The following is a 17,495-nucleotide window of genomic DNA, read 5'->3' on the forward strand; positions in this document are numbered from 1 at the left end:
CATGTTAATGTGAGAGATTAGCATGTTAATGTGAGATATTAGCAGGTTAATGGGAGATATTGACATGTTAATGTGAGAGATGAGCATGTTAACGGAAGATCGCAGAGCAGCAACCTCGAGGTTGGCGCAGGAGGTGGCCATGTTAGTGTGAGAAATTTTACCTGTCAATGTAAAATCAGAGCCGAAAATAACAACTAATATCGTAAGGTGGTAGGATGGGAACTTCACAGCCAGTTATGAATTAAACTGGTTATGACTTAAACTGGTTAATAACGTCCTTCCAATGATTGCTCAGTTTGTACCCATCTCAGTTGAAATTGTGTCTGTGTCTGTATATATGGATGGCTTAATGAACAAATCTTTGTTGATAGCCAGTGGGCTTGCAAAGTACCTTCGTCTTAGAAAAATCAATTTCGTGTGAACCCACCGCATTAAAACAATTGTTGTGACGGTAATGCTGTCACTATAGTGTTAGAGCCAGCCACTATCACAGGAGTGCTGCTGGGCGCCTGGAACCTCCCTATGAGGCTCGAGGGACACATGACTGGGAGCCGAGAGCTCCTGACATGATACAGAAGGGGGCGTGGCCGAGGGCGGGGCGAGGCCGCGGCCGGGGGGATAAAGGGGAAGCCCCAACAGGGATCGGTGCTCGTCTGTGGGATCAACGCTGGGTCCTGCGTCCCGTCGTCTCCGGGTCTGCGGTCTTCGCTCGGCATCGCGGCTCAGGCAGCGTAGAGGCTGACTGACCCGCTAGTAGAGTTAACTCGCTACTCACATAGTTCACCATGTAGTCATCACCTAGACAGTGAACCAATGTACGTTAGAGTTCCCTCTTGGGAAGTGTAAATACACGTGTTGCCTCCAACTCTAGTGTGTATGCCTCCGTACATCACACTACACAATGATCAGCCACGGCCGAGGTATTGGTCCTCGCCAATATAACTACTGCCGCAGACATAGCTTCGTTTGTAGACACCGTGGTATTGCATGTCAGGGATAACATCCTTCACAGATGGGATCAGATCACGAAATGTATGTACTGTGTTAAATCGAACCTGGATCTGTGTTTGCTCATGATTTTGAAAACATTTTGGTGACCCCTGCTATGTATGGCAAGGTGATGGTTTTGATTTGGTCCTCAGATGGTTCTTTCCCAACGGTTGGGGTTATAGATTTACAGATTTTGTAGTTTGAATATCCATTCATCTTGAGAGCTTGGTGTACGTGTTCCAGTTCATTGGCTAGGTGATGATGGTCGGAAATACATCGAGCTCTATGGTGTAGAGTTTTGATGAGGGAATTCTTCTGGGAAGGATGGTGGTGGGAGTCAGGTTTTAAATATGCATCCGTATGGGTGGCTTTCCTGTAGACCGAGTGTCCTATTGAGCCATCTGGTCTCTTTTCGATTAAAACATCCAAGAATGGTAGCTTGCTAACCTTTTCCACCTCCATGGTGAATTTGATGGCTGGGTGTATGGAATTGATGTGGTTGAAGAATTGGTTCAGAGCTGGTCGGCCATGTGGCCAGATGATGAACGTGTCATCTACGTACCTCTTCCAGAAGGATGGCATGTCTCAACATTTTTTTCCATGAAAACATTGGCTACAACTGGAGATAAGGGAGAACCCATTGGGGTACCTTCAACTTGTTTGTAGAATGTTCCATTCCAGGTGAAGTAAGTGTTAGTGAGGCAGTGTCTAACCAGGACCGGTATATCAGCATTCAGTCCTTGTTGGACCAAATCTTCAATGATTTCAATGGTGTCAGGCACAGGAACTTTGGTAAACAAAGAAACTACATCGAAACTAACTTATTTCCCTCATTAAAATGCAAATCAATTTATAACATTTTTGACATGCGTTTTCTGGATTTTGTTGTTGTTATTCTGTCTCTCACTGTTCAAATGAACCTACCATTAAAATTATAGACTGATCATTTCTTTGTCACTTGGCAAACGTACAAAATCAGCAGGGGATCAAATACTTTTTTCCCTCACTGTATGTGCTGCATGTTATATGATGCATGCTGTATGTGCTGCATGTTGTATGTGCTGCATGCTGTATGTGCTGCATGCTGTATGTGCTGCATGTTGTATGTGCTGCATGCTGTATGTGCTGCATGTTGTATGTGTTGCATGTTGTATGTGCTGCATGCTGTATGTGCTGCATGTTGTATGTGCTGCATGCTGTATGTGCTGCATGTTGTATGTGCTGCATGCTGTATGTGCTGCATGTTGTATGTGCTGCATCCTGTATGCTTCATGCTGCATGTTGTATGTGCTGCATGCTGTATGTGCTGCATGTTGTATGTGCTGCATGTTGTATGTGCTGCATGCTGTATGTGCTGCATGTTGTATGTGCTGCATGCTGTATGCTTCATGCTGCATGCTTGACTTCTTTCGCGCCGCACGTAGCCCACCGTGCTCATCGGAGGCGCGCGGGGCGGCTCTTCTGGAGGCCGTAAATCTTCGACGAGCAGAGCGCTCGGCGCCATCATCATTCCACGGCCACACTTCCATGCGGCACGCCACTTCACTGCGGCAAAACAAAAATCGGAACGTGCCATTCGGATAGCGCACGCGCGCTCAGGATCGGCAAATCACCGCCCCCCCCCCCCACCACGCGCGCAGTCGCACGCCGGGGTCGGGCGCGGCTGCCGTGAGTCGCGGATACGTATCATTCTTCATTTTTGAGAGTGGATTCTTGTTCTATCGAGATCGGGCGAAGAGGGTCGATTGGGAGGCGGCGAAGCGCTCCGGCGGAGAGTGCCGCAGGGGGACAGCGAAGTGCCGCAGCAGCAGCAGCATCAGCAGCAGCATCATCAGCAGCATCATCATCAGCAGCAGCATCAGCAGCAGCCGCATCAGCAGCATCAGCCGCATCAGCAGCAGCAGCATCAGCCGCATCAGCAGCAGCAGCCGCATCAGCAGCAGCATCATCAGCAGCAGCCGCATCAGCAGCATCAGCAGCAGCAGCATCAGCAGCAGCATCAGCAGCATCAGCAGCAGCATCAGCAGCAGCCGCAGCATCAGCAGCAGCAGCATCAGCAGCAGCAGCAGCATCAGCAGCCGCAGCCGCGGCGTCGGCAGGGGCGTGACGAGGAGACGGGGACGGACTGCGCGCCGCGGGGCGGGGGTCTCCACTGCGGACTGCGGAGACGCACAGAGACGCACAGAGACGGAGACACACAGAGACAGAGACACACAGAGACGCACGGAGACGGAGACACACAGAGACACACAGAGACGCACAGACACTTACAGAGACGGAGACACACAGAGACGCACGGAGACGGAGACACACAGAGACAGACACACAGACACTTACAGAGACGGAGACACACAGAGACACACAGAGATAGAGACACACAGACACTTACAGAGACGGAGACACACAGAGACACACAGAGACAGAGACACACAGAGACACATAGAGACAGAGACACACAGACACTTACAGAGACGGAGACACACAGAGACACACACAGACGGAGACACACAGAGACACACACAGACGGAGATAACACAGAGACATAGACTTACGCAGACATACAGAGATAGACTTACGCAGACATACAGAGAGCCATATATATAGAGAGACACGGAGAAACAGACGCACGCAGACACAAATATCGACACAGAGATAGACACAGATAGATAGACAGAGACACTCGCACAGAGAGAGACGCAGAGAGAGATTGGCATTGAGAAAGGCACGCTGAGATAGACACACAGATTGCGACAGAGACACACAGTGAGGGAGACACACAGCCAGAGAGACACACAGGGAGAGAGACACAGGGAGAGAGACACACAGGGAGAGAGACACAGGGAGAGAGACACACAGGGAGAGAGACACAGGGAGAGAGACACACAGGGGGAGAGACACAGAGAGAGAGACACACAGGCAGAGAGACACAGAGAGAGAGACACACAGGGAGAGAGACACACAGGGAGAGAGACACACAGAGAGAGACACAGGGAGAGAGACACACAGGGAGAGACACAGAGAGAGAGAGACAGGGAGAGAGACACACAGGGAGAGAGACACACAGGGAGAGAGACACGCAGGGATAGTCCTCCTCGTCCTCCTCCTCCTCTCGGGCCACGCCACGAGCACGATGAGCCTGCACGCCCCCTACGACCTCTACGCGTCTCCGTGCCGCAGGAGCGCCGCGAGCGCCGTGAGCCGCGTCCTCTCCGAGTCGAGCCGCTCCCCGGCGCGTCTCTACGGCGCGCCGGGGAGCGGCTCGGGGCTCGCGTGGACCCCCCGCGGGTCGGGGGGCCCCCTGGGCGCCCTCAACTCGGAGTACAAGGCGGGCAGGACGAGCGAGAAGGAGCAGCTGCAGAGCCTCAACGACCGCTTCGTGGGCTACATCGAGCGGGTGCACGAGCTGGAGGAGGCCAAGCGGCTGCTCGAGGCGGAGGTGGCGCTCCTCCGGCAGCAGCAGCAGGCGACGCCGTCGCGCCTCGGCGACCTCTACGACGCCGAGATGCGCGACCTCCGCTCCCTCGCCGACGAGCTGAGCCGCGACAAGGCGACCCTGCGGCTGGAGCGCGACCAGCTGGAGGCGGAGGCGCGGCGCCTCGCGGAGCGCGCCGAGCGCGAGTCGCGACTGCGCCGCGAGGCGGAGGGCGCCGCGGAGTCGCTGCGCCGCGAGGCGGAGGGCGCGGCGCTGGCGCGCGCCGAGCTCGAGAGGAGCGCCGAGGCGCTGCTGGACGAGCTCTCCTTCCAGCGCAGGGCGCGCGACGAGGAGGCGGCCGAGCTGCGGGCGGCGGCGGCGCGCGCGGCGCGGGCCAGCGTCGAGGCGGAGGGCAGCAAGCCCGACGTGGCCGCGGCGCTGCGCGAGATGCGCGCGCGGTGCGAGAGCCTCGCCGCGCGGAACCTGGAGGCGGCCGACGAGTGGTACGGGGCCAGGTTCGCCGACCTCGGCGAGGCGGCGGCGCGGGACCACGACGCGGTCCGCGCCGCCAAGGAGGAGCTGGGCGAGAGCCGGCGCCTGCTGCAGGCGCGCACGCTCGAGGTGGAGGCGATGCGCTGCGCCAACGAGTCTCTCGACCGCCAACTGCAGGACGCGGAGGAGCGCTACGGGAGCGAGGTGGCCGCGTTCCAGGTGAGAGCGGCGCGCGGCCCCCCCCCACCCCCCGGCTTGATCCTCCACGGCTCACTCACTGGGGGATGCGCAGGAGGTCCCCAGGTGAAGGACCACCTCCTTCCTCCTCCTCCCACTCACTCCCGTGGAGGTCACGCGGTGGAGAGGTCCCCAGAGGCCGTGTGACAACAGGGAGGCAGAGGTCACAGAGGTCACTGACAATTCACGTGGGAGTCAACGAACTCAACTGAACTGACATTGTTATTTTACCAGGTAAGGTCCACTGAGCTACGTAACACTTTTTTTCAGAAGCGACCGGCTATCACAAATGATAGCTCAACGAAGTGGTTTGTCGCGTGGAAATTTATAACAGCCAAATACTCAAAACGCGTGATAATGAGAGAGAGAGACACCGCAAACTCCAAATATACAGCAGCAGGCGTCAGGGTCGGGATCAAACTCACGACCTCCTGCATCCCAGGTGAGGGAGTTAACATCTCCTAGCCACCTAGCCGCACCGAGTCACGGGGCGAGGGGGTTCAAAAGGTCAGTGGATGTTACCTGTAGGGAGTGGGGGGAGGGTCACAGGTTGAGGCACTACAGACGTCAGTGACATCTCCTATTGGGATCAATAGGTATCGATTCACCCCCCCCCCCCACCACCAGCAACCCACACCGCCTCCTCTGCCGGCGATCCTATGAATTGGCGCAAATTCAGGGCCACATTTGGATTGCAGAATCGCGGTGGTTGTTGTGAGTCTCGTTTTTTTGTTGGGGGGATTTTTGGACCGACCCGTTCGCGTTTCTTTCTCGTCTATTTTGTTTCGTTGGTTTCCATTTCGTTCGCTGCGTTGCCCTGAACGAACCGGGAGCGTTCGTCCCGCGCCCTTCGCTACGCTGCCAGCGGAGTCGCCCGATTCCGTTCAGTCATTCATCCCGTTCATTCAGTCATTCATTCCGTTCATTCAGTCATTCATCCCGTTCATTCAGTCATTCATTCCGATTATTCAGTCATTCATGCCGTTCATTCAGTCATTCATCCCGTTCATTCAGTCATTCATTCCGTTCATTCAGTCATTCATTCCGTTCATTCAGTCATTCATTCGGCCCAATGAGCGACTGTTAGCGATTCCGTCCCAAGTGACTTAGCCGGCCGGTCGCTCTGCGTGAGAGCTGGTGGACTGCCGGGAACTGACTGCCCGGTGTTGACAGGCAAGGATCCCCTTCCTGAAAGAAATTGGGTTCCTAATTCGACGCACAACTATGGACGGTAATTCATTACAAATGGGTCCTTGCGCCATCAACAGGGTCCTTTGCCCATGGGTATCAGGCAGTTCACCAGAATCGGTTCGAGCGGCGAGCCTAACTCTGCCGATGAGACACCGAACGATCGAAACCGATTCAAAGTTTGGCTTGTGTTGCACCAATGCTGCTCACAATGGACACACCCAGAAGGTCCAGTGGTCGTAAGGAGGTGGCCGGTTCGATTCCTCGTCCTGGCGCGGCAGTGCAAGTTTCTTTAATAACAAAACAATATTTTTTTTTGCCAGGTAATGCCCACTGAGCGAAATAGATATTTTTCAGTAGCGATCTGACCATCACAAATGATAGCTCAACGAAGTTGGCTTGTCACGTCCTCCTCCCCACATCCTCCTCCACATCCTCCTCCGCACGTCCTCCTCATCCCACGTCCTCCTCGTCTTCCCAATGTCATCCTCATCCCACGTCCTCCTCGTCCTCCCAATCTCCTCCTCATCCCACGTCCTCCTCGTCTTCCCAATGTCATCCTCATCCCACGTCCTCCTGTCCCCCGCGTCCCAGGAGAGCGTCGAGCAGCTCGAGGATGAGCTGCGCTGCACCAAGGCGGACATGGCGCGACACCTCCGCGACTACCAGGACCTGCTCAACGTGAAGATGGCGCTCGACATCGAGATCGCTGCTTACAGGTGAGACCCTGCCCCGTGGCCGCCACCATGAGGGGTCACGCGAGCCGCGCCCAATTGTCTTGCCCGCTTAGGAGCAGCGATGGTGAAGTATGGCCAAATAACCCTCGCCCCATCGCCGCACGGTGAGGCGAGGCCCTCATCCGGCAGTGGATTACAAAAGCCCCCCCACCTCTCCGGGATTTCCCAGGACGGCCCGATCGTTGAGGTGGCGTCCGGTCAGTTGTGCAATGATGATGACGATGGTGATGTTGATGATGATGATGACACCACTCAAGGCAAGAATCACAATAACAACACGCCTGGTTTGGAAGTTGACTCCTCGTACTCATCCTCCCTCCTTTAACTGCCACTCTATCCTCAGCTTTGACCACCGGCCATCATCTCCGTTCCACATGTTCCTCTCACTGGTCTCTCGTGGTGTAAATTCCCAGGCGTGCATCAATCCACCCCAACGATGACGTGCGCGCACTTGCACGGCCGCCATAATGGCTTTGCAATCCCCACTCGCTCTCTCTCTCTCACTCACTCGTCTCTCTTCGCCGTGCCCAAACACGCGCTCAGTTTGCGCGCTCCCTTGCGGAGTCCATTCGACGTTTCGAAGGTGCCGTCGAGGTGGTGTCGTGGTTTTTTTTTGTGGCGCGCTTCCCCCAGTCGGGTCATGCACGACCACCCCCCATCCCCGCGTTAAGTCACGTTTTGGAAAGCGGACATCTCATTGTCGTTGGTGCGTCGCTCCTCCTTGTTCCGCACGGCCAAACACATAAATCATCCGTTTAAAAAAAGGGCTTAATACCTTATCGGATTCCTCCAGTATAATTGCATGATTCTGATTGTGGATAAATGTTTATTTTTTCCTTTAAAGATTGACTCGTGTTGGGAGTTGAAATTGGCGCTCGCCTAAATGCCTCGGCAGCTCAAGGCTGCCCCCCGGTGGCAGCTGCCAGCTGTCCCTACGCGTCACAAAGGCGCACGCAGCAGGGGGCCTGCCAATTTGGTGGACAGCCTCGTCTGCCAGTAGGGGGTGGGGGAGGGGAATGTGCTGCCCACGTGGCTTTGAGCCAACCAACGAGAGTGATCTTTGCCATTCAAACGTGGCGAATTTGAACCACGTGGCCGCCTCCACTTTTTTTTCCCTTTGACAAACCTCGCGGGGATATTTAACATCCCCCCCCCCGCCTCCCCCCGTGGTGTGCACTGAGCACGTCAGTCTCCGCGGTGAATATAACTCGCGGTATTATAATTACCGGTGAAACGTCGCGCTCGAATTGTGAATGTTGTGGGGGGGGGGGGGGGGGGGGGTTCCTCTCCAACACACAACCGAGTGTGCTGGACTCGTCACGAATTGGCACGTTCACGTCTACGTGACGAACCTTACTAATTGGCTGTGTCGGGTGGTGGCGGGTTTAACGAGGCATTTATATTTACGCGATCTAACCCAGAAAAAAACCCCTCTATTATGGATAATATAGATTGCAAAAGCCCTACTACAGTGCTGCGTGTTGAACCAGTATTAACCGTGAACCTCCGCAACAATCGGCAAAAACCCGCTGGCTGCGCCGCAGCTGCCTCATGTCCCCCCCCCCCCCCCTGTCCTGCCGCCCCCCCACCCAATAAAACGGTGCCACCACCGCCACCTCCTCCTCCTCTCGTCCCGGACAGAAAACTCCTGGAGAGTGAGGAGACTCGCTTCGGAGGTGGCGGCGGCAGCGTGGCGGACCGCACCTCCGCCGCCTCCTTCTCCTTTTCCTCCTCGAGCCGCTCGCCGTTCCCCGCCTCCTACTCGCCGCCGCTGCTGCTCCTCCGCCGCAAGACGTCCGAGGACAACGGCAAGAAGGTGGCGGCCAAGGCGTCCGCCCGGGAGGGTGGCGTCACGGCGGCGGTGACGGTGGTGGCGAGCTCCCCCAAGAAGAAGAATAAGAAGTCGCCGGTGGTGGAGGAGGAGAAAGGGGAGGAGAAAAAGACGACTCCTCGTGCTAAAGAGAACAAGGAATCGCACAAGCCGAGCCCGAGCAAGCAGAAGCAGGAGGAGAAGGAGAAGGGAGCGAAGGGGGAGAAAGCAGAGAAGGGGGAGAAGGTGGAGAAAGGGGAGAAGGGGGAGAAGGGGGAGAAGGGGGAGAAGGAGTAGGCGCCTCGACTGGCTGAGGCGGGGCGACCTCGCGGATGGGACACTTGCCCATGCAATATTTAGAGATGGTGTCTAGGCTAGCGACCCCGCTGTGTGTGTAGCCCCTAGAATGTCTATTCGTCGAGTGAATGCCCAAACAATCGATGCATGATGGTGGTGGCGGTGGCGGTAACCACGGCTCGTTCTCTCCCGCCCACACCCGGCGGCTCCCCGTCTCTGACGCGGCGTTTGTCACAAAGGGATGGCGCCCGCCACCTCCCCGAGCGATTTCATTCGGCTCATCCGGCCTCCCGCACTTACCGCCGTGACGTTTAGAAAATAGCCGCGATAACCGCACGCCGCCCATGCAGTAGTTCGCCCGAGAAATAGAGCGGAGAGAGAAACTCAATCTTGGCTGTGTGGAGTGCCCCGGTGGGAGGCAATTTGGACCCATTTGCTGCCACTTGCTAAGGGGCAGCACCTCATTTGAATTTCGAGGATGTTGAATTTACTTTTGACGCATCCCAACATTCTACAGTTTCGTTTCGGGTCGACAGCTGTAAAGGAACCCTGTGCGGTCGGCAGTCTCTGGGTCGGTAAACACAACTGAGGATGCACGCGTCACATTGCGCGCAACTCGGAATGATCCAATTGTGTACGATTTACGCAACTCACAGACCACCCATGTCCATGCCAATGTTGCCATTTAGCCAGGCGGCAGCGGCGGCGGTGGTAGTTACACATGCTGTCATCCAGCGCTGTGGAGGCAGCTGGGAGGTGGAGGGGGGGGGGATCGCACAGATGTTGTGAAACTCCCTTTCCCGTGGCTATCAAGGAGGTGCCATACTCTGACTCGCCAGGAGACGGCAAAGATGTGGACTCCACCTGTTCCGTCTGTAAGGGGATTACCAACGAAATGTCGTACTCGAATTGTAAATGTTTGTGGGTTTACTCTCCAACACACAAGCGGTGTGCCGAACTAGTAATGAATTTGCACGTTTTGTTTACGTGGCAAACCTTACTAATTGGCTGTGTCGGGTGGTGACGGGCTTAATGACACGTTGAAACTTACGCGATCTAACCCAAAATAAACCCTCTATTATGGATGGGATAGCGTGTTTCCCCCTCGCATGCGTAGTTTTTCTCCGTGTGCTCCGGTGTCCTCCCACATATAAACACTCATGAGATTGGCCAAGAACACCTTAATACAACAATAATAATTGACATTTGTAAGTCGCATTTTATCCGTAGAGGACTGCAGATCTTGGGCAGTTGTCGGGTAAGGCCCACTGAGTTGTGCAGCACTTTTTCAGAAGCGACCTGGCCACAAATGATATTACAATGAAGCAGCTTATCATTATGTGGAAATGTATAGCAGCCAACTATTCTAAACGCATAATGTTGATTCTAAATGTGGAGGGAAAAAACCAGAGGACCCGGAGAAAAATCCACAAGACCACTGGGAGAGAGACACACAAACTCCAAATATACAGCAGCAGCAGGCGTCAGGGTTGGGATCGAACCCACGGCCCCCTATGTACCAGGCGAGGTCGTTAACATCCTGCCACCGTGGCGCCCATTACAGAAGGGATCTTTAGTATGCGTGGCAGAGAATTATAATTTCAGAAGTAAAACACGCGACATCAATTCGTTTATGGAATATGAGATTATGAAAGAAGTGTGGCATTTGAAGCAGACACTATGTACGGTCTGTTCTAGAACGCGGTGGTTGTTGCGTTCCTGAAAAACACCACCGTGTTGTGTAATAATCGCGTTATAATGAATCATATATAATGTAGGGTAAAGCACAGTCCGCGACAACACGTGAGAAGCGTACTCAGGTCGACAAAGACCGCGGTGCGTGTGGTAGCATCTAGAAGCATCCAGCAGCATCCCGCTGCCTCGTGCGACGACGCTACGCCGAGGCCGTATGAACGCTTGTTCCAACTGGCGTTGCGACGTCGTTCCGTTCGCTCGATCGCGTTCTATATCCAAAACGCATCCGCGTTTAAAAAAAACGAAAATGTGTTCCCCAATTACATTCGTCGCGTTGCATATCCAATTGGCGCTATGAAAAACAACGCGCGGCGTTACAGGAGGACGCGGCTTTGTCCTGAGCCTTCTGGACGCCACCCACGGTGGACGTTGGTGGCATTTCCCACCCCGCGTGGAGCCGACCCACCGCCCCCATGGGCCGCGGACCGGAGCAGTCGCCCCGCGGCGTCGAGAGACAACTCGCGCGCCACTTTGTGTCAGCATGCTTTCCGTGCCGTCCGTCCTCGTCTGAAATGACGCGTGTGTGCGAAACGATTTTTATTTATTGTAATAATAATTATTTACAAGTTCATGTTTTCTCATCTTGTCCTTTTGTTTTGTTTATTAAAATCGTAAACAACGCGCTGTGTGTGTGTGTTGATTAAAGTTGCTGGTCGCTGGTGGATGCGTCATTCTGGGATAGCAATTTGGCGCGTTGGGGGGGGGGGGGATAAGAATAGGTTTTACCCTTTCTGGCAATAAAAGAGGTGTTAAGGGTAACACTTTCTCCTGCCAGAAAGGGTCAAAACTTTTTCTTATATTTTGATACTGGCAAGGGAGGTCCCATGATGGGATGGGATCGTCTGCGTTTCGAAATCGTCCAATCCGACAACTACAGAGGCGCTCGGTAAATTCGAAGCGATTTTAAGATGAAGTCTGCCGCTGCTGCTGCTGCTTTGGCAGTGATGCAGAAGGGCACACAACCACGAAGTCACCCAACACGTTCCGTGTCGACACACACTGCGTGTCCTTAAACGAAAGAAACATTTATAATAGTTGAACCTTCTTAATGGAGCTCCAAGACACTTTGTTTCTCCAATCGAGTCCTGCTTTGGGATGTTTGGCAACTTCAATTGTCGAGTGCCCGGCTTCCTTCATGTGGGTAAGGACACTGGAAACTTCCGGATGAAACTCAGCGCACGTTGCCGGAACGTCGCCCACTGCACGCCTCTCTTCGTAAGGCCTCGTGCCTTGGCGTTCATCATCTACAACTCGACTCAGCCACCGCTTTCCGTTCCCTTCATTGGCTCCCTTTCGCCAGCGGGACAAATGACAAAACCCCGCCTGCCTTCGACATCGCGCCTTCAACCACCAGTTCTCCGCCATACCTCGACTCACTACTCTCTCGCCTTGCACTGAAGATTCATGGAAGAGCCCGAGGCGGCAACAGCAGCGTCATTCAAAATATACTTCGGACACCAAAGGTGTCGAACTGTTACAACTGAACGTCACTCTACACTACACTATACACTACTATACACCACACTATACCCAACACTATACACTACACTACTATACACTACACCATACACTACATTACTATACACTATACACTACTATACTCTACACTATACACTACACTACTATACACTACATTACCATACACTACATTACTATACACTACACTACTATACACCACACTATACACTACACTATACACTACTATACACTACACTATACACTACACTACTATACTATACACTACATTACTATACACTACATTACTATACACTACACTATACATTACCATACACTATATTCTACATTGCACTGTTACAGACTCACGTCGGTTCTCTGCTGTTGCCCCTCGGCGTGGAACTTTCTATATCCCTTGCACATCCACAACATGGAATGACCTCTGACTTTCAAGACACATCTAAAGGCCTCTCGATCTGTGTTGGGTCTCAGCGCTTTCGAGCAGCCCTGAGCTTGGCTCCGCGCCTCTGAGTTGTTGACTTGTCTACAACATCTGGCGCGTTATGAATGCCATCATTATGATCACTGAGTTATTGCGCTCTACCCATTCGCTGTGTTCCGCTCACAACCTCCCACGTGCCACTGCCCAGCGACAGATGCCCAGCGGTGCGGTGCGGCCTCGCTGCCGCTGCCGGTGTGTGACCATCGAAAGCCAGAGGCCTCCTATTTCCCACGAAAGACGTTGGTAAGGGAGTTGGACACTTCTGAAAGGTGGACATGGGGAGGAGGAGGAAACAGCGAGAATTTAAACGGCGACCACTCTAGATCGCGGGGTCCGGCTGCCGCCCATTGGACAGGGACTCCTCTACTTACGAACGAGTTAGATTCCAGAGGTCTATTTGTAAGTCGATTTGTTCATAAGTCCAACTTACTCCTGTCGATTCCACACGTGTTGTACGGCATTCACACTAAACACGGGGCTTTACAAGTTGTACAATCTCCTGTAGATGAAGATGCCACCGGTTCTTCACGTTCTGCAGATATAGATGCCACTCGGTCTACATGTTCTGCGGATATAGATGTCACTGGTTCTTCGTGTTCTGCATACGAAGCTGCCACTGGTTCTTCATGTTCTGCAGATGTAGATGTCACTGGTTCTTCACGTTCTTCAGATTAGATGCCACTGGTTATTCGTGTTTTGTAGATGAAGATGCCACTGGTTCTTCATGCGTGGTGCGTGGTGGTGGTGCGGGATGGTGATGGTGCGTGGTGGTGCGTGGTGGTGGTGGTGTTGCGTGGTGGTGGAGGTGGTGGTGGTGCGTGGTGGTGGTGGTTGTGCGTGGTGGAGGTTCGTGGTGGTGCATGGTGGTGCGTGGTGGTGGTGGTGCGTGGTGGTGGTGGTGCATGGTGGAGGTGCGTGGTGGTGCGTCAAAATTGGTTCTCGTGTTGTCGAGGCGGGCTGCACACGCTGAAGCTTCGCAGTCTGTTGCCGTGTAGCAGCAGCGCCGAGGCCCTGATGGCGATGGGCTGTCCCCGTGTTCCAAAGGCGGCGAGAGTTGAGCTTCTCGTGCCCCCTTAGAGACTTGGGTCGGGACGATTTACTCCTCGATTCGTTCCCGGAATCATCAACAGATGATCGTCTGATGTTGTTATGCTGCTGTACAGGTGGGGTACTGCCAGTACGTCCGTAATGCAGGGTGCTTGAAATACAAAATGTGAACACTTCTGAGAATTGGCAACAACGCCACGAGAGACGTGCCGCCTCTGGCCTCTGTAGATCCACGTGGAGAAGATTCCAGGCGCGCGTTGACAACGACGGCGAACAAAGTGGGAGACTCTTTGACTTTGTTGAAGCTATTAACATATATTTGTTATCGTGTTACAGTCTATTAGCCGTTCTAAATCTTCACTTAAAGCTGTCGTGATTGCAGGAATTCATGTTACTTGGGTCTAAAGTCACGTAGATAGGTTCACATTAATACAAAAATGTAGTTTTTTGTTTGTTTGTATATTTTATTTTTATTATTTTGAACCTATCTACGTGACTTTACCGAAAGACCCAAAGAGTAATATTACCCGTTCTTTTTCCATTAAAAACGATAGTCCCATATAAGTGTGAACATGTTTTTGAAGCACCCTGTATTATCCCGGGCCCCCCCTTCAAATAAACTTGCCCGAGCTCTGCGGTTTCCCCCAAAATCACAGAGATGTGACACCGTAGTCGTCGTAGTATAGCAGGAGGCTTTCGCGGGCAATATCTGTCCAAAAGAGGTTTTATTGGGTTAGATCGCGTAAAATATATAAATGTGTCGTTAAACCCGCCACCACCCGACACAGCCAATGAGTAAGGTTTGTTATGTAAACAAAGCGTGCCAATTCGTTACTAGTACAGCACACCGGTGTGTTGGAGAGTAAACCCACTACAACATTTACAATTTACGAACCTTCGTGGGTTTACTCTGCAACACACCGGCGTGCTGTACCAGGAACGCATTGGCAGCTGGCCAGCTGATAACGACCGCTTGTGTTGCAATCGAAACGTCTTTGTTATTTTCTTTGAACCTATCTACGTGACTTTACCGGAAGACCCAAAGAATATGAATTCAAGGCCGTAATTATAATAAATATTAGGGGGGGGGAACACATCCCCCCCCCCCCATATTCAAACATGCTCAAAATGTCCCCCCCCCCCAAATATATTGCTATAAAAACATAATTGCTATATGCTATCTAAATAAAAACAACAATTCGCTCAACCTTGGTCACAATATCTGGACTTGTCTTCATAAATCAATGCATAGATTTCTGTTTATATGATTGTGGTTATGATTGTACTTTATTAATCCCTAATCTCTGCCATTACATACAATGAAACAAGAAATGGTAAAAAAGTACAAACAGAGCAATGTAATACAATACACTATTAGACATTGGACAACATAAATGAAAAGTCCATCCCATGTGTTAGTGAATTTTTAAATATTTTAGGCAGGAAATGAGTTTTCAAATTTATATTTTTTCTGGGTTGGGACCCCCAGACACCCTGGAAGATTTGCCCCCCCCCAATGTTGACTCCATGGCTACGTCCTTGGGTGAATTCCTGCAGTCACGAAAACTTCAAGTCAAGATGAGACCCCTCTCTGTCACGCATCACAGAGACACCGTGCAGCATACACCGCTAGGCGGCGCAGGGGAACCGCACAAACCCCCAGCACCACCCCCACCACCCCCACCCTACCAACCACCACCATCCCTACCACCACCCCCACCATCCACCCCAACCACCCATCACCACCCCCACCCCACCACCCCCCACCCCATCACGCTACCACCCATCAACACACCACCCCACCCCATCACCCCCCCACGACCTACCACCCATCACCCCCACCCATCACCCCCACCACCCATCACCACACCACCTCCACCACCCACGACCCCCACCATCCACCACCCATCCACCCCCATCCACCACCCATCCACCACCCCCACCATCACCCTCCTCCCTTCCCTCCCCTGCTCCGTCCTCCCCTCCCTCCTCCTCTTCGGAGGCGGAGCGGAATCTGCGTCCGGCCTGAGCCCACGGAAACGCCGCTTTGACGCGCGGGCAACAGGGCGAAAAAAGCAGAACACGAGAGAGAAAATGATCTGACATCAACAAGAGACAGCGAGAGAGAGACAGAGAGAGAGACAGAGGGAGTCCATAACGATGAATCCTGCGCCGCTGCTGCTGCTGATTCTGGTGGTGGCGTGCGTCTCGCCGGCAAGACCTCCTCCTGCATCACCTCCACCTCACCTCGTCTTCATCCTCGCCGACGACTACGGCTGGAACGACGTGGGCTTTCACGGCTCGGAGATCAGGACCCCGCAGTTGGACCACCTAGCCTGGCACGGCGTCACGCTGGCCCGCTACTACGTGCAGCCCATATGCACCCCGTCTCGCAGTCAGCTGATGTCCGGCAGGTACCAGGTAAGGCGATGCCACGCAAAGACAAAGGAGCCCCAGTCTCGAGCAGACTGTCGGGGCAAGTGCCCTGAGCGCGTTGCACCGGTGCAGGCTGGGACGGCACGCGGGGGTGGACAGGAACCACGTACCGGCCGCCTTTGTCTCCCTTGTGGCGATGTTGACTACGCACCGGGAACTCGTTTGAGGCTGAGTCGACCTATGGGAGGCCCAGGACCGGTTCGGATAATCGTCACCGCTGTTGGTTGACCGTGAGCGGGAATCGAACTCGGGTCGCCGGGTTAGTAGCGCGGCGTGGCGCTAACCGCTGCACCACCGCTCGCACTAACCGCTGCACCACCGCTCCTCACGCGCATGGCAGATAGACGTCTACACAGACAAAGATCACCCGGGTAGCCTCAGCGGACTGTTGCGGCAAGTGCTGTTGGCGAGCAAGCGCCTATGAAGGGCAAGACGGTGCACGATGAGGCGCGTGCGTGGCCAGCCCCACACCCGGCCGCCTTTGTCTCCCTTGTGGGGATGTTTACTACACAGCGTACCGGGTACTCACTTACCGCTGAGTCGACCTAGGGGAGGCCCAGGACAGGTTCAGGTGGTTGTCACCGATTTTGTGACCGTGAGCGGAAATCAAAGTCATGTCAGACACATAGACACACACACACATAGACACACACACACAGACACACACACAGACACACACACATAGACACACACACAGACACACAACAACAACAACCGCCATTCGCCACTAAGTGGCGGTGACGTCACCACGACGCTTGTGCCAGGCCAAGTGCACCTTGAGGCTGTCACGTGAAGTGTCGAACGCCCGCTGGCAGGAGGTCACGGGGCAGACCCAGCAGGTGCCACGGGTCGACTGACTGAGATGACCGAGATGACTGGCTGATGCACCACCTGTGCCCCCTACTGTGCCAACTTGCTGTGCTTTAGCCACAAGGCGCTCCGCTCGTTGTTGTGAGCGTCGCTCCTCCGCCCTCCGTTGTTGTTGGAGGGCGACTGCCTCCAACTGCCCAGTAGCGTCCTTCACGAGCCTCCTCCACTGAGGCCGATCTTGACACCGCTGGTACCAGTCATCGGCAAGTCCACTCAGCTCCACGTCCTCCTATACCACATCACTCCATCTCTTCTCTAGCCCGTGCC

General features: G+C 53.8%; 2 protein-coding genes across 3 annotated transcripts in view; both read left to right on the plus strand.

Moving 5' to 3' along the window:
- Nucleotides 1–4,112: 4,112 nt before the first annotated feature.
- Nucleotides 4,113–11,539, plus strand: LOC133342232 (alpha-internexin-like). Its single transcript, XM_061551244.1, has 3 exons — nucleotides 4,113–5,113; nucleotides 6,914–7,038; nucleotides 8,698–11,539. Exons 1-3 carry the CDS (start codon nucleotides 4,121–4,123, stop codon nucleotides 9,161–9,163), a joined length of 1,584 nt encoding a protein of 527 aa, XP_061407228.1. The 5' UTR covers nucleotides 4,113–4,120; the 3' UTR covers nucleotides 9,164–11,539.
- A 4,388-nt stretch (nucleotides 11,540–15,927) lies between these two features.
- Nucleotides 15,928–17,495, plus strand: part of ARSB (arylsulfatase B) — a 35,017-nt gene continuing 33,449 nt past the window's right edge. For both annotated transcript variants that reach the window (XR_009755107.1, XM_061551246.1), the window contains exon 1: nucleotides 15,928–16,343. Coding sequence is in view for 1 of the 2 variants with exons in the window: in XM_061551246.1 (XP_061407230.1) it covers nucleotides 16,083–16,343 (261 nt within the window). In the remaining variant the exon portion in view is untranslated. The remainder of the gene's footprint in view (nucleotides 16,344–17,495) is intronic.

The sequence above is a fragment of the Lethenteron reissneri genome, chromosome 14, assembly GCF_015708825.2.
Source record: "Lethenteron reissneri isolate LAM-NWPU_2019-01 chromosome 14, ASM1570882v1, whole genome shotgun sequence".
In the NCBI taxonomy this organism is placed as follows: domain Eukaryota; kingdom Metazoa; phylum Chordata; class Hyperoartia; order Petromyzontiformes; family Petromyzontidae; genus Lethenteron; species Lethenteron reissneri.